The 23,163-nt window shown below is 39.3% G+C and overlaps 1 protein-coding gene across 3 annotated transcripts in view; it reads right to left on the bottom strand.

Annotated features, from left to right (window-relative positions):
- The window catches only part of TRHDE (thyrotropin releasing hormone degrading enzyme), a 222,854-nt gene that overhangs the window by 34,400 nt on the left and 165,291 nt on the right, over positions 1-23,163 (bottom strand). For all 3 annotated transcript variants that reach the window (XR_012042899.1, XM_072863690.1, XM_072863704.1), the window contains 2 exons: positions 15,007-15,140; positions 14,853-14,908 (listed from right to left, as the gene is read on the bottom strand). Coding sequence is in view for 2 of the 3 variants with exons in the window: in XM_072863690.1 (XP_072719791.1) it covers positions 14,853-14,908; positions 15,007-15,140 (190 nt within the window). In the remaining variant the exon portion in view is untranslated. The remainder of the gene's footprint in view (positions 1-14,852; positions 14,909-15,006; positions 15,141-23,163) is intronic.

Here is a 23,163-nt window from a genome sequence, read left to right as displayed (position 1 = left end):
GACAAAAAGTTAGCAAAGAGGTAAACTAGCTGAAGTTGCACATATGTAATTAGTTCCTAATGGGATTTGTGATTATTGTTACTGATAATTTGATTGACATGAGAAAGTGTGGAATAAGGAACAAGAGGAATAGCTCTAGGAAACATACTGCTTAAGGAATAAACAAACGAATGTTTATTATAGCTGCACTAATGGACATTTAGGATCATGCTCCTGAAATTGAATCTCTCCATGCTACGCACAACAGGGAAATCATCACTGCAAAACAAACAGATTCTTTCTTTTTAAGCTTAACTTCTCCATAAAGACACATAGGAAGTGAACTCAGAGAGATCTATCACTTATGCCTGAGCTTTTGGCCCTCCTAATCAGTTTCAAAATCATGATTCTTAGCTGATGATACTCATCCTGTTCACAACAGAAACTGTTACTCTCATCAATCACTGCTTCTAACTTCCAAATTTATCAGCCCATTCAATTCTGCCTGCCTCTCTCCTGTCCCCCACTTTTCCTAATGTTTCCCTAAGGGTATATTCCTTCTCACAAAAACAGACTGTGGCGAAGTCTGAGTTTTTCTTGTTTACTCCTGAACTTCCTTCTCTTTCTGGGTATGACCTTTGAAGAGCTTATGCGCACTATCATCAAAATCAACCCCCCACATCAACAGAATCAGTCCTGAGAGCAGGGACGGGGATGAGGGGAGGTCCTTGTGGAGGACATTATTATGTAAATGACAACAAATTCATCACTTCGGATCATGATTTTGAGGGAAAGTGGTTATGGCTGGTACAATCAATGTTAAACTCTCTGTCAGCACATGTTGGGCAGATGTGCTTCAAGTACAGCTGCTAGGCTGGACCTCTGAGGGAACTTGAGCAGAGACATATCTAAAATCCTCTTACAGTGGCAGTTAAGATAGGAGCACTTCCCTGGAGAAAACAGAAGTGCTTCAGGAACTTTGCCTTGGCAGAACGTTCTATATATTCTACACTATTTTATTGTATGGATGCCTACGGAAAACCATGACAGCCCTATTCTTTCACCCTCAGCCACTAAGCCATGTTTATGAACCTCTTATTCCAAATACACTGCACTCCCAGACCATTTGCCATTAAATAGTTTCTGTCAAGATGTAGTGATAAATACATTCATTGTTTTAACTTTTGTGTAAAATGTGGTATATAATGAATATGTTACAAAATATTAAATGTATACTACAGCTTAAAAAGCTTGAGGAATATTTTCATTCACAAAGAAAGGAAAGAGTTTGATAATGATAATGCCAAATACTAAGATTGCTGATTTTTGGCATTCATAGCTGAGAAAACAAGATATAAGGAGAAGCTCTCATCCTAAACCATAAAAGAGAGAAACCATGAACCATAAAACCACGTACGGATAAAAAGTCCTAAAATCCAGATCACAGATCTAGGAAATGTGTGAATTGTCCTGGGAGGTAGCATGACTATTGTGACAACCAGGTGAGCAGAAGACAGACACTAGCCAAAACAGCATGTCTGTGTGGTGAGCTATGCTCTAGTATTCTGCATCTTCACAAAGCACAGCAGCTGGTTTCTTAGGCTTTGTATTTTAGTATAGTCCTATTCTTTTACTTTACACTAAAAGCTTGTCCAGCACTAAGAGTGATTTCAAGACTCCTCTCTCCCAGGGGATACTGCATCTAGCAAGATGTACTGGCTCACTTGAACAGTTACAAACTCACCAGCCAAGGGGTGCTGGCATGCTTCTAGGATTCTCCTTCAGCAGCCTGGAAGAACTAGGTTCAAAGATGGTTACACAGGATCTGGTCAGCAAAAGCGAAATTTTTGCATCCAGCAAAGTAAGAAGGAATGGTCAAAGACTCACGAGTGTCACAGGACTTGTGACAAGCATACACCACCAGCTGGTGACAACTGCTAATTGAAATCACTTCTGTCATTTATGGAGCAGGATAATAACCAAGATGACGAAAGAAGGCAGAACAAAGAATGAGTCTATTCTGAATATCTCTGTAAACTCTGATTGAAAAACACAGACCTGCAGAAATGTTAAACAGAAATGTTTAACAATTAGCATTACAATAATAAGAAAAGTAACAGTAGCAACCTTCCTATCAAAGGGAAAAATATAAAATAATTTCCTCATCATATAATTGTCTGGTAATATTTATTCAAAGGCACTATAGAATATAACATATGTTAAGCCCATACTCTACACATGCAGCTTGATTTATCACTCTTTCTTCCAACAATGTCACCGGAAGGTCAGTGACTGAAATCCTTATTTTTCTTGTGTTTTTTTAGCCATCAATCAAATTGCTATCCTTAAAGTCCAGCAATAGTACTATCAGATATTGCCTGCCAAAGAGCCAGGGCTAAGAGACAAGGTTCTTTTCCAGCTTAGCTATCTCAGAAGAAAATTGAAATATTGTCTGTCGCTCGGGGAATACCTGATTACGGGCTATACTGAAACCAGGTAACAAACGCAAACACCTCAGAAACACTGTGATGTCCAATCTTATGTCTGGTCTGAAATAGTCACACTGTTTCTCCAAGTATGTGTCCAGTAGCCACCTGAGAATCTTAGCAAGCACGCATCTATATCCAAAAAAATTCTGCAGAGGAATCTGGGATAGTCTTGGCAAGTACCTTAACAGATAAAATAGTCAAATCAAACAGTGTTGATTCATAAACAGTGGCTGAATGCATACTGACGTTCAGGTTAAGCATTTCTCAAGTACAGGTTAAAAAGTTTACAAAACTTCACTTATAGCATCTGGAATGAAACATCTGGAAGCTGCCTTTAGGATTCATCTAGTCTCTCCCCTACCCAAAGCAGTTTCATACCAATGCCATTCCTGACAGAAATTTGTCTAGTTTTGTTTATACAGGCCTCTAGTGATGGATATCCTAGGAGCACTAGAATTTCAGTACTCCTCAGAGGCATGATAATAAGAATATTATAACTCTGGTCTTTTGCCCTGTAAATATTCACAGAAGAGTACCAACAGATCCATTCCATGTCCTAAAATGAATGGTTGTTTATGTAGCTTCAGTATAAACTACAAAAGGCAGGGGTCCCTCTTTGCTGTATTCTAGATTAGAGGGTTTTGATTGACATCACTGGTCACATAGAAAGGAGCCCAGACTTCAAAAAGAGCCTCTACAAGCCAGCCCTAAGCCGGCCTTCTCCATATGGAGTCATTTAAAAAGCATGACTACAAAAGCAAAATTTAACCAAAAAGATCACTTCTGAGACCCTTGGTTGTTTTATCACTTTTTATATAATTGTTCTTATCCATCAGTTTATCAGCATGTCAATCATTCTGTAGCCACTGTTACACATAAGAACTTTAGCATGTGTTAGAAACACGGCACCACATGAGGTTTGTCTTATCATCTGTGTTCCTAATTTCATAGTTGCCTGCTGAACTAAAGTGGAGAACAGGAGAACAGGAACACAGACTAGCGAAGAGATCTGTTTTAGCTATTAGACAAATTACCTCTAGACAAACATCCTGGCCCAGCAGCTTTTTCATGCCTAAAGAGGCTACTGACGAACTGTGGTCAAAAGGTGATATCCCATTTTTACAACAAGGGCAGAGGTGGAAAAAGACCTTTCAAAAGTTATAATATATATTAAGTGGCTTACGACATTATATAATATCATAAGCACCAACCCTTAGCAAGGTACTATCCTGCTACACTGAAGAAATTGCTAGGGCGGCCATTGCTACAGAGAAAAGAGGCAATGAACAGAAAAAGAAAGTACTGAAGTTCATAATGAAATATCCCTCACAAAGAATTCCCACTAAAAACCTCATAGCAATCAAAAATAATCTTTAAATTACATGAGCTTTTAATGAGTCAGATAAAAGCAGGAGATCTAGATTATATTATGAAACATCAGTGTGTATTCAGCTGCATTCTGACCTTGATTTGTTCTTTACACTGATCCGCTGAACTTATGGACAGATCCCAGCACATTCATTTTCCCCTTAGGGACAAAGTACCAAATGGTAGTGTAATTGCCAAGGGAAAATTATTACTCTGTTCTGAATTATTTCTATCATAAATCCAGCACCAGTCAAACAGACTCTGTCACAAAAATGACAGGGTTGCCGTACAGTGATGAGAGTCCCACATACAAGTGCACCATAAATCCCTTAGTCCCACCACCCAACAAAGTCATTATAAATCGTGTGTTTAAATCAAAATTAGAAAACCCAAGCTGGCAGCAAACTGGTCTGCATTGTTGAAACAATGGAAATGAGGTGATTTACTTGCCGCTGGTTTAAAACTCACCCTGCATCGTCTGTTTCTTATGAAATATGTAAAACATGACTAGCTTTTTGTCTGGATAATTTTGAAAGGGGAGAACGCAGCTCTTCAGAATATAGATGTGCAACTCAGATTAAATTCAGTTCTGTTTCTGTGCATGTGCAATATATGAATAATTAGACTATGCTCATTAACCCGTAAAGGGACAGTTTAAAATAATTTAGGATTCTTATCCATTGAATCATTCTTTTATCTTTAAAGCCAAGTGTGTGGATTAGAATAATTCACAGAGAAACTTGGTGCCAATGAACACTCACATTTAACTGTATTTGGCTTTTTCTAGCCCTATTCATTTCTTCTGGACCTACCAAGGACTGGTGCCCCTACTGATGTTTTCAGGATATTCTTTCCCATAGTGCTTTAACAGCAGTTCTTTGGCAGCTGAGTAAAAGCAGGTATGTTGAACCCTGACACGCAAAAAAAGCTTTGAGCAAGGCGACCCATGCAACAGGGAAACTAACTCTTGTAGTCACAGATTTCACTTTCAACTCCTGCAAGACTGGGAAGTCAAAGATTAAAAACTTGTGATGACTGGCATCCATGTTCAACAAGGGATGCTGGAAAAAGAATGTTTTCTCATAGAAAACTAATGGGCAACCTGTAAAAAAGGCCCTGTGATCTCCAGTATCAAAGAATGATCTACCTCATCTTCCACTCCCACGGCTGGGCTGACTTAGGATCAGATAAGGACTCTGCTTTTCCAAGACATCCAAAGTGACTTAATGAAGGCATTATGATTTGTACCAGCTATGGACTTCCACGTAAACAGGACAGGAATGCACATGTGCTCTTCGATAAATACAACAGCAACATTTGGCTTACAAGCTCATTTTAAGTACTAAATTTAATCAGCATTCAATCTCTCCAACATTAAAGGATTCGGAGAGTATGACAGTTTTAAGTGAATCCTGCTTATTAGTATGTTTTCTTACATGCAAAATATTTGAGGACTCTTCAAGTGACATTCAACTCTACACAAGAGCATTTGAAGCATCCTACAAAGAATGGTTCAAATTCAGTGTAATTATCAGAGTATCACGTGGCTCAAATTATCTTGTACAGTTTTAGAGTTGCCACATAAGCAAAGCCTAATATTAATTTGAATTAATCACCTTTGTTGAAAACAGAAAAAAAACCCAAACTTAAACCCCCATGTTTGTAAAAATGCAACAAAAATTCCTTCAAACTGGAGTTCAGTATCTCTCCTTTCCTCTTCTTCCTCATATGAAAAAAAATGAATTAAAAAAGAGTATTGCAAGATGAAAAGGAATAATCTTACTGTTGAAAATTAAGACTATGCAGTAAGTTAGGTATGTCATGTTTTTCATCATCATGAAACCCTGATTTTTAAGAAGTATGTCATTCACACACTTAAATTAACTAAAGAAATTTTAATGCATTTCAGGGGCTAATAGATGTCAATTTCAGATGACTCAATTATTAAAAGTGTTATTCATTTTCTTTCTTGATGATTTTGTTGGGAACGGTAGAATGAAACAGCCCTTCTATTCCTTAGGTTGTCAACAGGCAATGGTATCTATGAAAGCATGTTTGAGCAAATTCAAAATTGAGTTCGTTTATTATTATGCACAATACTTTTTCATATCTCTCTTTTTTCCTGTTCTAATGTTTATAATTTGCATATCAGTCAGCCAAGTGAAATATGTGTTTAAAAGCTAGAAACTTCATATGGAAAGCACAGAAGCCTGATCTTGAAAATACACATACAATCTGAATTTTGTTTGCCAGAATATCTACAGAATTCGATATTATTTCTGTAAAAGCAATTTCCTATAAAAATTTTTATAATAAAAGACTCTGAAATTCTCATAAACCCGCACCTATTCTCTTATCTCCATTTTACAGAGAGAAAACAGACACAAACAGTTTAAGTAATTTTACCAAGATCACCTAGGAAGTCTACAGCAGAAACAGCATCCCAGGTTTCTCTAGTCCCTGTGCAGTGCCTTAGTCATAACATGGTCCTTCCTGTCATTTATTGCTTGATTTCTGGGTAGAAGAAAACACACTTCTAGCCAAATAGGAAGGAGCTAAACTAATGCAACATTGATTCCCAAGACTTCTCCAGATTTTATGAAGCAAAGGGACCTTAGCCTACAGTTTAAAAAACTGCTTTATAAAATCACCAAACAAAGGCCAAAAACTTGAAAGTATAACCTGCACTTTGAATTCAAAAGTTCAGCCTGGCAGTATGTTCTGCCAAATGGATAGAGCATATACTGACAAAGACCAGACCTCCTCTAGACAACAATCCTGGCCAACAGCAATTGGATGAGCCCAAAAAGTAGGATCATTTCTAAGAAGCAATGGTGCAGTCAGGTCAAAACAGCATGCAAATCAGTCAGTAGCCTAAGGTGGCAGACTATTTTGGTTTTGCTGATGAGGCATCGGCATTGTCCTTTCTCGCTAGAAAAGTTGGTTCTTGCCTTTTATTCATATATCCTTTGTTGATGTTGGGACAGGACAGGGTTTAGAGCAGCACCTCCAGCCTCGCAGGGTGGCTCGTTGCTGCTACCTTGACCAAGGTAGCAGCAGGATCTTTTGCTCTCCATACTAGTCCCACCAGACCCTCAGAAAGAAAAGTAATGGGGTTCTGGGGATTAGAGTAAGGAGGTAAAAAAGCTTATTGTGAGAGGACAGGTGAGGGAGGTGGGGAAAAGGGCTGACCAGGCAGCTGTGGGGAAGAAAAAGGGGTCTGTAGATGAGAGGAAGGCACAGGGAACAGGTGTATGCTAGGTAGGGGAGGATAGGGCCCCCACAGAATGGCACAGGTTGTGAGGCTGGATGAAGATTTCCTCCTGCCCCACCAACACACAGATTCCTGAAGCCATATTTGCACCTCTCAGCCCCCTTTCCAATACTCAAAGCTCCTAAGAAGCCTTCGGCAAGCTCCACTCATGCCACTCCTCCTCTTGTTTAACTCCAAGTTAAGCGTTCTCTTGAAGTGTAATTCAGAGCTGGTTTAATTAATGTTCCCAAAACAAATTTCACAGACTTTTCCCCTCCCCTGTCATTACACAGCAGTCCCTGGCATCTGCACTGCAACATGGATACATCCATACCAAGCTGACTTCAGAGACCAGCTTGAACTATGACAGACCAAGACCATGAGGTGAAAAGACAATGGGCTAAGAACCATTAGCTAAAAATAATTCTTTCCCTCCCTTGAAACGAGAGTCATGTTTTCCTGACAGTTTATTCTGGGTTCGGCTAAGAATAGAGTTAATGTTGTTTACAGGATAAAACAATTACTGTTATAAAAACTCAGAAGTACCAGAAATACTTGAAACATAGGCAAATTTTGTGGGGATGGGGATTAACAACATCACCCACTTCTACAAGACAGATGTATACTAGACCAAGACCTACCCCTTGCACTAAACACCCTGCAGAGAACTCGGACCTACAGTTTTTCTTTTGTACATACTGAATAGTCTTCTCCAACTTCTTCCCTGGCTGTTAGCAGGTTTTTCTATTGTCCAGGATGTTCTCGCAGCACCGGCACTTCCCTGGAATGTGCTGTACAATTTGCTTTACTGCCCTTAGCTACGCAACAGAATCAGATGCGTGTCTGATACATACTACAAAAGCAGAAATGGATTTTAGTGTGCTTACTCTCAAGAATCACTTTGATTCTTTTTGTATGAACATACGCAAACGTTAGCTGAAATGTGTATCTCCACGTAAAGCAGATATCAAGGCTGTGATATGTCACAGAACATATGGACTGACACGCAGCATATGGAATGAATGATGGCTACCTTAAAATATTTGTAGCTTTCTATTTTCTCTAAAAAGGCGCAGCTGCTCTGGCCCATTGAGAGAGTATTTATGTCAAAGGAAAACCAACAACTTTTGTAGGAAGCCGTATCTAAATCAATTGCTGGTGAACCACCACCAAAATTTTCCTGACAGTGAAAGAGAGTTACTATGGCATCTGCTGAAATAATTTAGATGAGGCCTCATTTATTAAAATAGTAAATCTATACCACTATTAATCAAGCGTGATCCAAACCATCGATCTAATACTTGCTCCCTTAGCTGGTACTCAGAGGCACTAATTAAGGGAGCTGCTTAACACACGTATTGTTTGCCTCTGTGTTGAACTATCAGCAAATGCAATCAGGAGTAATAAAGAAGGCTGGAGTTAAACTGCAGTTTATTCATTCAAATGGACCCTATATGATTGTTTATGAATACCCAAGCAAAACAAGGTCAACAACCCTGGATGTGGCTGTTGAAATTTTGAAACATTTTGAATTACATTAATTGGGCTAGATGAGAACTTCTACCTTTGTCACCTACTTATTATCCAGCCCCAGAATTTTAAATGGGCCCTCAAATGCCTTGACTTTTCCTGACATTATGCTGAACAGGACTTGAAGTAACACAAACAAGTGTAACATGGAACCAATTAGCCCAGATATGTTGTAAGACTTCAAATGCTACAATAAATGAAATCTTAATCTCTGGAGAAGGGAAACAACAATGAAGATCACTTCAACGCCTTCAACGCTTAGTTTTGTTATGCACATATTTTCACTAGAAACTTCAAGAAAACATTCTTCCAATTTACCAGTAATAATTCTGGATTTTATATGGAAGCGTATAAACTACAGGCTTAGTTGCAAGATAACTCTCAGTTTCCAGAAATAAGATCAGCTAATCATTATGGGGAGTGGTGCTGCCTCAGGTAGCTGAATGGATAAGAAGTTTTTGCCTGAGTGGCAATACTCCACATCCAGGAATTAACTTAAGGAATAAGGAGAGGGTTGGCTTTGACTTGTTGGCTTTTGGTTTTTTTAAAGAAAAATATAAAACAAGGGGCCCTAAAGACATGATTTTCTATAGCCAAAGGCTATAGTTGGTTAACTGAGACTTGCTTTTTAAATGAATTTCTCTTTTCAAGTTGGTGAGAAGGTGATCTGGAGTGAGCATTAACTTACTTCAGTATTTTACTTCTGGAATCAACCTTGGAGTCAAATGCACCAGCTGTTAAAGATTAATTTGTGTCAAGGGAGAGAATCTGGATTTATATATCAGAAGGTAGGTTGACACTGCCTTTTCCCTTACCCTCAGACTTTGGTTTTCTAGAGTCAGCAGAACTCACAGCTTGGAAAGAAGCAAGCCAAGAAGAACTGATTAATGGCAGGAAAACAATCATCATAACTCATCATATATCTGGACAAGGTTCCTGGTTTTGGCCTGGTGAATGAAATTCTGAGAGAGAGGAAGTCTCATGAAGGGCATCTGCAGCAGGGGAGTCGCTTAGTTCACAGATAATCCTGAAGGTATATTTTTTTGTCGTTGCTCATTTCTGACACAGCTCCCTGTATATGTGAAGTCTACAGGGGCAGGCTTTTCTGGCCTAAAAAACCCTTCATCTGAAGAGACTATAGCTCACTCTCCCCTTAATCTGTGAAAGGAAATGGACAGCACTCCAACACGGCCATCCATCCATCCATGGAGCAGAAGAACAATTGTATCAACACCACTTCATGCTTTCTCATGAATCCAGTTAAGAAAAAGCTTCTGATAAACATCAAAGAAATGCTGCTAAGAAATATGCAAAAACTACTGTAAAGTTTTATCTTTGGCCTTTGTTAATGTGTAACCAATGAGTGTAGTCTTGACATGCACTGTGCTATCACCGGGCCTATGACCCACCCGAAAGGGAACAGTCGGGAAAATCTGAGTATCCGAGGAACTCCACTACGATCTCTTCAACCGCAGAACAGAAGACAAGATATTAACTGATAGCAAGACAGACTGTCAGCATAAAAAAAAAAGGTTTCCTGAGCAACTGGCATGCAAACCAAGCACCTGCCACCTTAACATGGTGAGCAGACTATGGTGCAGGCAGGATCAAAGGGGTATGATACACACACTAGGTTTCAAGAGACAAAACTGATGGATTCTTCCAGAACTGTAAAGAACAATAACTATTTTAGATGACAGTAAAATAGGTATCCACGGTCACATCTGATCCAACACTAATTAACACTGAATACAAACCAGACCTATTTCTTTGACGTAATATTGGATTAAGTCAACCAGTGTAATGAGGGGAAATGAATATGAAGATTTAGAGCCCAGCAAGGAAGAACTAGGGGTGACACAACACTCCTGACATTAGGAGGGTAATTTATCTTATCCTATGTGATTAAGTGGCTTTGAGAGGTCAGGTGCACATTTCTTTCCATTAACTGTCAGTGCACTGCAAAGTGACAAGCTCAGATTTACAGGTCTACCTTTGGGATGCCTCAAGTAAAGTGGGAGGCATCCCACCTCACATACTCGCTAATTGACCCTTTATCCTAAGGAAAGAGAAAGACAGGAGAAGCTGACATTACTCCCACTCTCAAGAAACAGTAGGATCTTTGTCATTTCCTGTGACACTACTTATCGGAGCTATCTGAACTGCCCTCTGCTCAGTTTAAGCTTAGAAGAGAACCACAGCTCTATTTGTCTTTTCTCTGCTTTCTCAGTCAACACATCCCATTTACTACAATCAACAAATTTCAACTGAAATTTCATACAAAACATCCCCAAAAGATAAAGGATCTTCAAGAAGAAGGGAAGAGAGTGTGCCAGGGTGCTGTTCTTGCTCAAGAACTTGGGGCATGTATTTCCATATGCTATGTTACTGCCAACGCTACAGCTTTCCAGATCATCAGGGTGTGTGCATGTACTACAGCTGAGAACAGAATTATGCTTAAAAATCTGACAAACAAGCAAGCTTGCGAGAATTCAAACACAGTGGGCAAGCTGTAACTTTCTTTTATTGTTATTATTCAATTCAAATCTGCTTGATTAATTTTATGGAACCAAAATACACCAAGAAGGAAGAAGAAGGAATATATTTCCATATAAAATGGGCAAAACTTTATGAAATTAAAGTTATAGAGCTTAAAATATTCCTTGGAGGTATCAATTCACTTTTGTTGTTTATTTTTGAGAAACCATTATGCTGGACAGTAAAAGGATAATAAACATTTTAGAGGAATGAAATCAAACAAACCTTTTTTTTTAAAAAAAATAAAATGTGGTGCTCCAAAATAATTTATACGAGCAATTTTTTCATCTTTCTCCAGATCTAAATATTCTTAAATTTCACTAAAGATAAGATCTGTACTTCCTCCACAAACAGAATCAATTAGCAGTAAAACTACATAGAAATATCATATCAGAACATACCATATTAGGACAGTGGAAAAATTGAGTCAAACCCTTCCGGTGTGGAATGGACATTATCTGTATCAAGTTCAACAATACTCTAGGGAGTACTTCAGAAGTTTCTAAGCAGGACAGGGTATTCTGAAGAAATACAGTCTCTTTAGTACAGTAAAAAGAACTGTTTATGTTAGAAATTCTTTTAAGAGAAGGACCAGCATGAATTTAAGAAGTTATGTTTTCATTTTTGAATTATTTTATCACTGAAAATAATAGCTAGGGATTAAAATAAAAGTATGTATTCCACAGTTCTCTCTCTCAAAATGTGTATGTTTATAGTTGTAGACAAGAAGATAACACATCAGTGCAACTAGGGACCACAACTGAGGTCTGAATTACTCTTAAAAACAGGCAGTCTTCTCAGAAGTCAGGTCTAAACTACCAATTACTACCTCTGTGCCTGGTCAATAAGGTTACTCACCTTTTCTCATGTCACAGTCGGAGACAATCACATGCGTTTAATCTCCCCATCACTTAACATTGTATGGGCAGGGAGAAACACATGCTGTGCATTGGAGATGAGGCTGAATCAGTACTGCATCCATGAAGCAGGTAACATCCAAACCATGGTACTGCTCCAAAAGAAAGTGAAGCGACTTTCTGTGCTATGCCTCACAACCAAGGCGGGGAAAACTAAGCTGCTTTTAGGCTGATGGTGGCCTTCTGAACACTGACTTTTTGAGGAAATTGAAAGGGCGTGTGTGATTTTGATAGCCCTCGGACTTCGTTTTAGGAACACTGCTGTGCCACGTTGGAGCACCTGACACAGCGGGGGCAGCTGCGCCGCATCGCAGCGTCAGCGTGTGATTCCCCATTGCCTGTCCCAGCAAGAACTTTTCCATCTGCTTTCATACTCCCAGTTCAGGCGCTCTGCCATCAAAGCCTGCCCTCAATGCACTCCTCTTCTAACAGGCGCTTAATGCCTCTCTAGTCCTACTCATGATAAAGGAACAGAGCAAGGATTAGGCCTATTCCTGGTCTTTCTTTGTCTAGGAGAGGGGAAATGAAAAAAAAAAAACCAAACTCTTCTTAAAAAGGTACCATATAGTCAGCTAGCCAATTAGACTAACTTCAGCATCACTATAATTGTTTGGGGTTTTTTCGACAGGAAAGATGATAGATGAATAAAGTAAAAAAAGATCAATAAAAAGTATACCCTGCATGGCAAGCTTAGCCAGGCCCACATATCTTGTTGCTTCTCTTGAAATACAGAGCATAAATCTACTGTTTGCAAACATGTAGATCTTTCCTCCACCCAGACTGGCTTGTAAGGCACATACTCAAGGTAATACTACTGACAGGAGTCTGTGCAGAGATTTTAAAGAAACAGGAATCTAGCTACATATCCCTGTTGGAAGAGTATTTCGTCATTAGTAATATCTATGTATGCACATGTGTATACACTGTAAATATTTAGCTCAACTACTTTTTTCCATGGTGCATGAGTAGCAAATGCAGCAGCAGTCCGCTGTAGCTCATCGTTAACAAAAGTCAAGTTTTTACAATGTGAAATCTTGTGAAAGACTTCACAGCGCTCTGGTGCAGTTACCTCTGAAAAGCAGCAGGATCCAGTATCACCATAAAACTGCTTTGGAAAGCAGGTGGGGAATACATTACTCAGCTAATCTCTGGGTGTTTTTTAGATAGACAAAACTTGGCCAGATGATGCAGGTTGGGCCTTTAATCAAGACCTTGCCTTTATGCTTCATGAACAAGACATTCTAGAGCACTGGCTCAGTACTGACTCAGAAGAAAAACACTCAGCTACAAGAATCGGCTTAAGAAACAGCTTTTTTCAGTGTCTAGATTTTCAGGGAAGTCTAGCCACATCTGATTGTGTTCAGTGCATGGAAAAAGAAGAAAGCACCACACTGATTCTGTGTAACTGCATACTACTTCTCTGAGGTGCCAAAACCAAATAAAATTAGAACAGACTGTCACATTACTGAACATTTAGTAGTTCTTCTAATAGTTTAGATATTTCTGAATACTCTGCAATATTCTACGAGCCAGACAGTACACAAATCACGGTCCACTTTAGCCTGAAGTGATGACCTATTTCTAGTCCATTACTGTTGCCAATGGGAAGATGTCACAAGGCAAGAATGAAGGGCAGTGCAAAAAGCAAGTGGATACTCCTTCTCTCTCCATGATGCCTCCTTCCCTACTACATCTTTGGACTGTTAAGTAAGGGCTAATCACTAGTTTATGTCATATATTCAGTCTAGCACTGGCAGCAGGAACAGAGTGGTAGGGCACACAACTGTGTTTTACTGCAGTGATGCTGGAACATCACTGAGCCATAATTTCTGTGTGACACCGTGCCTGAATCTCAAATATCTCCAGTAAATGTTTGTAGTGAAATGCACCTCAGTACTGCTGATTCTTGCAAGCCCCTGCTCAAATACGGCTATAAATACACTAGCAAACAGAAAAGCCAGTAATATCAGGAATTATTTTCACGTTGCCTTTGACATCACAGTGTTTTACTGATGCAATGTTCCCAGGTACCTCAAGAATCAAAAAATTTGGAATGTTCCACTACTTTCTTCTCATTTTACACTTTCACTACCAACATATTGGATGTACTGATTTCAAAATGGGGACAATTTCATTGCCTCAATTCTTAAAGAAGGCATTACCTAACCAGCACTATACGTGTTAATTATTAACTCTGATCATAGTAAAATACAAAATGTTGTATAAATTCCAGAAATGCTGAACGGAACTCTGATTTTCCATTCTGTGTGAAAAGCACCATGCAGAAAAAGAGTCTGTTCTAGCAGATTACAAGAAAAGAAAGATATTGGAAAAATGATATAACAGTGCAAGTCAGGGCAAAAAAAAATCCTGAAGCTTGAAGGCGCCTTCCATCACAAATTAAATACAGCACAAGGGTCAGTTATAAAAAAAAAGGAGAGGCGGGGCATTAGGGAGAAACAGAAGACAAACCCCTCATTCATTAGAGAAAGAGGAAAGAGATTATTTACCTCCAAAGTGTTAAATTGAACTTGCTGCAAAATTGATCAGACCTCTCCAGACTCGGAAATACCCTACGGCAATTATTGATCAAGAGAGCAATGAATGTGTTACATACCATGTTTATGTGCCATACCAAAAAAAAAAAAGGGAGGGGAAAAGAGCTAAAGTGTGTTTAAAACATATTTAACTTCAAAACACACTCAACTGCTGAGCTAATGATTGCATGAGTTATTGCAGCAATGTGTATGAGGATAGATTATCTTCAGGAAAACATACCTGGCTAGATTGAATGCATCATCGATCAAGCCTGCTCGATTACTGACAGAGATAACCTGTGAGGGGCAAGCACAAAAATTGAACCATTTAAGGTGATGAAACAGTGAAGGTTCACCTATCAAAGCAGATTTTAGGGATCAGAAGAGGAGCTTACCTCATGGTTCCTTGTTAGCTGATTAATTAGCAGCCTCCAATTCCTAATATCATAATTAACTCTAAAGTAGCCAGTCTGGTTGATGTTCCCCAGCAACCAACTTGCCTCTTCCAAAGCAGGAATTCTGTGGTGTTCTGGAAACAAAGAACAAGATGGGAAGGGGACTTGGTTTTAAATTTAAAAATCCTAAAGACATATCTGTTAAATTCTCTCCTTCTTTAAATATCCATGAAGGCAGTAAAATTAATTCAGAGACTAACAAAAATATTGTGTTTGATTAATAATTTCCTTTATCTGTTCTGATGTAGAGAAACACCAGTTGACATTCCTATGGGGACCTTTTACCCACACAGAACTCCAAGGACGGTTTTTTTCTGGCAAATAGTATTTATATGAGAGGTGCCTATTTTAAGTCTGGTACCCTGATTCTGGCCATACTAAAATAGCCTTCTACAACCATAACTCAAATAATTCAATGGATGTGCTATAGAGAGAAGACTAAACTTGTGATTAAAAAAAAAACCTCTTAAGTGTTTCTGCATGTAGTCAATGAAGCTTTTATATTGGATTTTAAATTAAAGTATTTCCAGTTGTACACCTTCTAGCTACTAACCACTGAGAGGCTCCCCTTTAGAGCTAGACCAATTAACCTTATATGAACTAACGTGTTCTTCCTCTTTCCCCTCTTTTTAAGTAATCACTTTGGGGCTGAAAGTCTAAATTTATTCCAGTATTTGTACAGTCAGGCAGTCCACAACTATTTGCAGGACTAGGGATTTCAACAACAAAAATGCCCTGAACTCACAACACACACTTCTTTCACTACGGAAAGAATCATCATGGAATGAAGCCTTAGGCTTCAATGTCTCTTGAGGAAGCCTTCAATCTAGTAAATTATTCAGACAAAACTGATCATGAACCAGAACTCACCAAAAATTCAGCAACATTTTTTCCTACTATAATAAAATTAGTTTGTACACTGTTGACAAAAGGAACAGTCTTCTCATGCATTTTTAAAAATAAAAAAGAAATACATAAAATTTGTTTTAAACATAATTCCATCAGAGAATTGTTTGGTGTGCCTGAATTCCCTGAAAGTAATGAATGGGAAAAAAAGTTAACAATACGGTCTTAACAATTCACACATACTATCTAGTACCTAGACTTAGTAAAGGAATTTATTTGTTTCAGCCTTTCTTATAAAAAAGTAATTTCTGAGGAAATGATACATGCTTAGGACTACAGATATGCTTCTCCCTTGACTAAGTATCTCTAGCAAACACACAAATAACTATCATTTTAAGGTGCAAAAAATACAAAGAGCAGCAAGACCCCAATCCTAAAAACACCTAATTATATGTTTAACTTTAAATTCATGGAGTTGCATTATGCACACAAATTCAGATTAAAAGCTTCAGGATTAAAAAAGAAAGTCCTCTTCTCACCTAGGTAGTTCTGACATTATTAAAATCTCTTAAAAATATACTTCTTAGAAATATTAAGCCCAGAATAACTCAGTTGTTGCCTATTCTATTCAATTGTTATTGCTCTTTTAGGGTTTGTCTATCTGACTCGCACCAGTTCAATTTAATTATTCTATATAAACAATTGAGGAAAAAAAATACAGACCCCTGGTTTTAGTTGAAATATTGATTACATCCATTTAGTTATCTGTGATAAAGTGCCAAGTAGACACATTCTTTAGGAGCCAACATATCCTGCAGAAATGGGACTGAGAAAACCAGAATTAAGTCCTGCAACTCTGTGGGCTTCCCAGGCGTTCATACTGTCAAAGCACCTAAGCTGCTTTTGCCACGCAATCTGATTTGGAACAAGGTTTTAACACCGGATATCCTTCCTTCCACAGGGGTTTGTTAAACATTGGACTCAGTCCTAAGCAAACTCTCTTAGACTGCTATACTGAAGTTGCTCCTGTGTTTTAAATCCTTTTTTCACTGGACCTGAAGTCAGAATCACCCAGTTGCTCCAGCCTACTTACAGAAGACTTGAATCTTGGTTCCTGTGTAAATCACTGAATCTTATACAAAGAAAAACATTACTGTAGAAAGACTGTAAAAGATCGTAACAATTTACAGCATAGTGATAAAGGCACTTTCTTAGAACAGATTTGGATCAAATATCTGCTGTAAAACAGGGAGAGAAGGAATATGAATCTGGATCTACCCCATCCTATTTAGTTTACCCAGTGTGGTGCTGTGAATACAGCCTGTCACCCCTAAATCTCAGCTATGTTCCTTATCAACCTAGTGGGTTTCTTAAGAGCAACAGCAAAAATACCCACTTCTGTATTTACGAGAGACTGCTGAGGGAAACGACGACTTCTGGAGTTTCTCTGGATCTTCAGGGGTGTACTGCCATGTGGGGTTAGGAGCACGCTGCTCACGCCTGGCAGAAAATCCTACCACCTTAACGCAGTACTGCTTTCCGCCCATGCTTTTCTGTTGCAAACTAACCTTTAAATGCCACCATCGAAAGTAGCTAATTGTAACTGATTAATGCCTGCACTTCTACGATACCTAAAAGCATACCAAATGGGCTATGAGCACACATTAATCAATACCTGGGTAAATAAATACATTACATGGAAATTTTCAAAATCAGATGTAATAAAAAAACTACATACATTTTTTCTTGTTGGAGTATTTGTATTAAAATTTGATCTCCGAAGTGAGGAAATTACTTATGCTTTAATAGAATACTGAATGATACTTGCCAGTCAAATATGACAAGTTCAAAATAACCTATTTCACAAGTAACAGCTGTGCAACACCTCAAACACATACTGCTTTAATGGAGAATGGTATCTTTTCAAAGCTCGATGGCATTATTGCTGTTTTGGTCAGTTTAAATCAAGCCATAACCCTTTGCTATTATTTTTCGATAAGACCACTCATGTCTTGACCTTCTCCTGAAATACAGGACAGGAACCTTTCATGCCTTTCCAGCTCATATAAGCAGGTGGTTATTTTAAGGGACTGCCTGATGCATGTGCTTCACATAGTTCTATATAATTTACCGGAATTTGATGTTTGAGTCTGTCAATTCTCATGCCTTCCTATAAAAGAAATTCTTTCTTTTGGTGATTACAGCACTGAAAATTTCTATACACCTGGGCAATTTCTCCACTTACTACAAACGCATTTATTAGTTTCCTGTTAGAAGTATTATAGTTAGGGAAAAGGTAGTCATTCAGTGTTAAACCCTATATTAAACCATTCATGACTTTCTAAACAACAAAAAAGATTTCATTTGGGAAGAAATCTATCTTTGATGGTTTTAGTTCACCTCTTAAAATTCAATCTACAATATATATACAGTTGTATTTGAGATTAAAGGGAAATTTTTTTACTCTTCTTCCATCAGAAAGTGCTTCTCCATGGTCATGTTTTGTCTGGATGCCTCATAAAATAACACTGCTCTGAAACTTCCAGTTTTTCCACATACATATAGGAGACATTTAGGAGGAAATGGTTAAATTTTATGACATTTGTTTTGAAGTAACAAAATCATTTAGGGTCTGATTTTCTCTGCTCTGGAAGTGTGAGACAGTCCTCCAGCTGGTGTTAACTGCACATGGCTTGAAGTTCTGAGCTCTCCCAGCTCTCGAGCAACTTCAACTCCATCAAAACCAGCAGGAATGATGGAAGCCTGCTCCTCCGCACGGCAACATGAGCACCTTGTGAGGCACCCCTCACAAGGGCGAAGGGCACCCCTCTGCGAGACACCACTCCAATGCTGACAAGAGCGTGGGCTCAACACAGTTCTACTACCGTTTCAAGTGTTCAGACTCACAGTTGTTATTTTAACTCTTCATTTTATACAATCCTCTGGCATACTAGGAAATCGGTTTATGCTGGTAGAATCCCTACTGGGAGAACTAACTCCATTTTCCTGCAAAAATAACTGCACAAGAGCAGCACAATTTCATGCCAACAGCAAGTGAAATTTTTCTGACAAAGAAAACGTTCCATGAGGAATTTCATCATGATCACAATATTTTGTGAAAAGATACTGGCTTTAACTAAATTCTGCAAATCTTTTTTCAATAACTTTTCATATGTGGAGAAGGCAAACCAGAAGAAAAAGTTCTTTCCGTCTCACTTGCCATGTTGCCATAGCTCCACATTGAAAAAAAATGTTTTGGTATAGTGAACAACAGAATAAATGGAGCACATCAGTAAATATGACCATGTTCTGTCTCACATACTCTTTCCTCAGACTACCCTTCCATCCATTAACATTCCTATATGATGGAACTGCTAATGTCTAAGGTGACACACAATGTAAGCAGCAGTCTTCTGTTAGGATTTCTGCTCAGCTGTTGGGGTAAGGGAAGTGATTCTGCCTCACTCTGTCAAAATTGTGCCAGGATTGCAGGTCTTGTATCCCTGGTCCTCACTATGTCTGGCTAAAGTTTTAAAGCAGGACCTATATATTTATTTTACTTCACAGTGCTTCCCTTCCTCCCGCTTTTGAAAGATAAAAGAGTGGAGTCTGGAAGCAACACAGGTCAAGCTCAGCAGCTGAGTCTCAGAAAGGAAAAGAAAGGGTATTTTTCTAATGCTGCACTAATGCTCTATTCCCCAGCGGGCAGCCAGCAAACCCCAGCTCAGAAGCAGCTGTCTTCTACAAAACACTTCATGGAGGAGAATCAGACTGTCAAGGGGCTTACAGTTAAAGTAGAGATTATCTAGTAGGAGGTGGCATAATATAGTAAGTTAGGACTTGCTGTTTGGAAGGCAATTGCCCTGTTGAACTTTCTTTCCCCCATCTCACAGCAATCCTGTGGAGATACTAAGAGGAGTCTGAATGAGAGTCACTTTACCAGAGGCAGGGCGGTCCATCAGAGGAATATTTCCCTGGGACATAACAAATAGTCAAGGTACATGAAGTGGGGATGGAATGGGCAGGGAGACAGACTGTAAAGCTGCGTCAGTCAATTCGGCAGCACTTGCTGAGTCGCATGGAGATGTTTCCTACCCGGAGCCTGAGTGCCAGAACAATCACGCCCAGGGAACAGCAAGTATGCCTTTGTCCAAAGCCTTGCTCACGTGTTTGAAATGGATGCTAGCTAAACCTCCTCACTGGAGGTTAAGGTTACTTCTCCTGGATTCGCGGGAACATGACGCCTATGCTTCTACATTTAGTATGCCTTCAGCAGCAATCGCCAACACCGTCCCGCAAGCCCTGCTAAGCAGTTGTCTTGTGGGAATGGGCTGAGTTCAAAGCTGGTCCTTGACTTTTTACCCACTACTGATTTGGTGCTGATCCCAAAACACTGTGGACATTATGTTCATATATCATTACAGTGACCACAAAAGAGGTAACTTATCTAGGAGAAACAGAAGCAAGCCCTGGATCTATGACAGAGCAGAAGTTTGTAGCACCAATGATTTCCACAGTGCCAGTGAAATCTATCATTCAGCAGACCTGCAAGACTGTAGCACAAAGAGCACTGCAGCCATCTTAGTGTGATGTCTCTAACCTCTGCATGGATAGGAAGGCTAATCATGAGATGTCTCCTTTGTGGCTGGTTTAGTTTTCAGAGGTTTAATAGCTGTCACTTGCCTGAAGCAGAACGGTCTCATCCATGGCTATGGGGAGCAAACAGGGAAAAACGTGGTGGTGACATATCTGTGCAGCACTCTGAGAGCAAAAGAGACAGCTCCACTTCACATGCCCAGACAAACTGAGCCAGTAAAAGGCTCATCTGGTATATGAAGTGATGAGGAGAAAAATGGTTACATAAATGCTATGGCTCACTGGGTAAGGAGAAGAGAGACTGGCAGAAGCACTTGCAAAAGGAAAACCTTCCAAAACTATGACTACATGCTTTCCACAAACAGGTGTGAAGAGCTACATTGAATATGAAACATCTTGGAGATTATGCACTTTGTCAGACAAGTTGCCAAGGCCTGGCACTGTCCTCTCTACAGGCTATGTTGCAAAGGACAATTAATTACATCTCAAAAAGACGCTGCATACTTGTAATTTCCAGTGTGTCCCTTCACCTTGGTGCTGTGAAGAGTGGACAGAACGAGCTCTGTTGCCAGCAGCTGGAATAATCTGCAATTATCTGAACTAATCCTCCTCAGCATATTGAACAATCAGCACCTCACTATCTCTAGTATGTCACCAGACATGGCCAGGATGAGTAGAGAGTAGCAACCCAAGCATCCTACATTCAGTGGCTCTCACAAGACTGGACAGCAGTCTTATCCTTTGCTCATGAAAATGCCAATTGGCTTCCTACAATACCTTGATGAGGTCACAGACACGGTAGCAAAGAGGATGCAAAAATCAGCAATTCTCTCTCTTGTCCTTCTGGATGTACATGAAGGAAGAGACTCTTCCATCACCAAATAACCATCCCTGGCGAACTCTAGTGCAAGGCAGGGGGTGTACTCCCCTGGGAAACTGTTATTTAAACTACCACAAAAAAGGAATATTTCTTGATGGCAATATACATAGCTATTTCAAAACTGCTGTGGTTTCATTTTTCTCAGATAACACATAGACAAGGTTAATTTTATTGAAAAATTTAAGTGATATGCCAAGATATCATAATGGTAGTCATTAACCTGGACCCTCTTCATTATTGGCAGCTGAAATGAGGTATGTGATCAGTATTACATGACAGACAAGAGACAGCAGTTCACCATCTCCTATCCACTCTTCAGGTTACACTGGAAGCTTCTTTAGCACAGCAGTTTAGTCAACAAGAAGGAAACGCCCGCTCCTTCCTAAAGAGGGCATGGAAACCATCCTCATAAACAGCATTTCCTTCAAATTTGATTTGAGTATCCTCATTCAATTACACTCACTTGAGGAACAATGTGACCACTCCCAATCTTCCAAATATCCTCTGGAGCAGTTTGTTTCACTTCCAGCCTGCAGAGCTGTTCCCAGACTACTCGCTGGGACAACACTGAAACTGTGTCCTCTGCACAACAGAAAGTCTTCAGGATTCTTCCAGTCCACAAGAATCAATCCTGGAAACCGTCCTTTCCAGTCTCAGAATCCCTCCCACATCCCCATGAAACAAACATACCATCTGCAGAAAATCTCCAGGAGTATCACAAAATCATCTACACCAGCCCCAATACATAAAAGCATGTACAATGAATCATACATTGAATACACCCAGGGATGTTCTTACTGACTTTTTTATGTTGAGGAATTCTCCAGCTGAGCTAGACAACAATAAGTAGAAGCAAGAGGACATCCTTGCTGTAGTCATAAGTTTACAGTCTCATTTTCAATGAGGCACAGCAAGTGAGTGAGTGAGAAAGTAATGAGGAAGGACAAGGATAATGACAATAGATCACAGTGGCATTGATTCGCTACACAGGAAACTGATGACTCAGGAAGGTTCCTCTTTAATTTCTATATAGCAGCCACCCCAAAATCATTGCTCACACTGGCCATCATTAATTTGTTGATTTCTTGAAGGCATTCCGATAGGAGCAGTAGATCTTAAAAGAGTGGGTAGGGGTTTTATGGACTTGTTCCTCCACAGCACTCTGCAAGTAAAGGCAATGAGGAAGCAACTGTGCAGGTAATAGTGATATACTGAACTTTCAAGGCAGGAGTGAAGGGAAGGAGGCATGCATGTACAACCTAATGAGATGAGATGAAATGAGATGATCAACTCTCTCTGAAGTCAGTGGGAATCTTTCTATTAACTTCAATGAGAGTTCAATCAAGCCCTAAAGGACAAAAGTAGAGCAGGTCATTAAGGCAGACTGTGAAAGAGCAAACAGGTTTTGAAGTATTCTGGAGGTGTTAATATTAAAAAGTATGGCCAATGCGATATATTTCTGCAAAGTGAGGCAGCATCTGTATGCTCTGATTAGAGTATGTCTCCTAGGTATGACAAATGCCCTGGTCCCAGGCACATTCCTAGATCATTATATCATGGGAGCAGCATAAAATATGTTACGTTCTGATAGGCTGCAAACCGTCAGGGCAAAGAAACACATACCTTGTACCACTAGAAAGTTGGGATACTCAGATTCCCACTGATTGTGCACCATTCATTTCTAGTCCTGCTGCTAAGCTCTATGTGACTATTATCTTTTAGATACTTACAAAAGAGAAAAAAAGGAAAAAACACAGGCTCACACAGGTCTGACT

This window comes from Ciconia boyciana, chromosome 1, assembly GCF_034638445.1.
Source record: "Ciconia boyciana chromosome 1, ASM3463844v1, whole genome shotgun sequence".
NCBI lineage: Eukaryota > Metazoa > Chordata > Aves > Ciconiiformes > Ciconiidae > Ciconia > Ciconia boyciana.
Note: the sequence above shows the minus strand (reverse complement) of the source record. Positions and strands in the feature narration are given on the sequence as shown.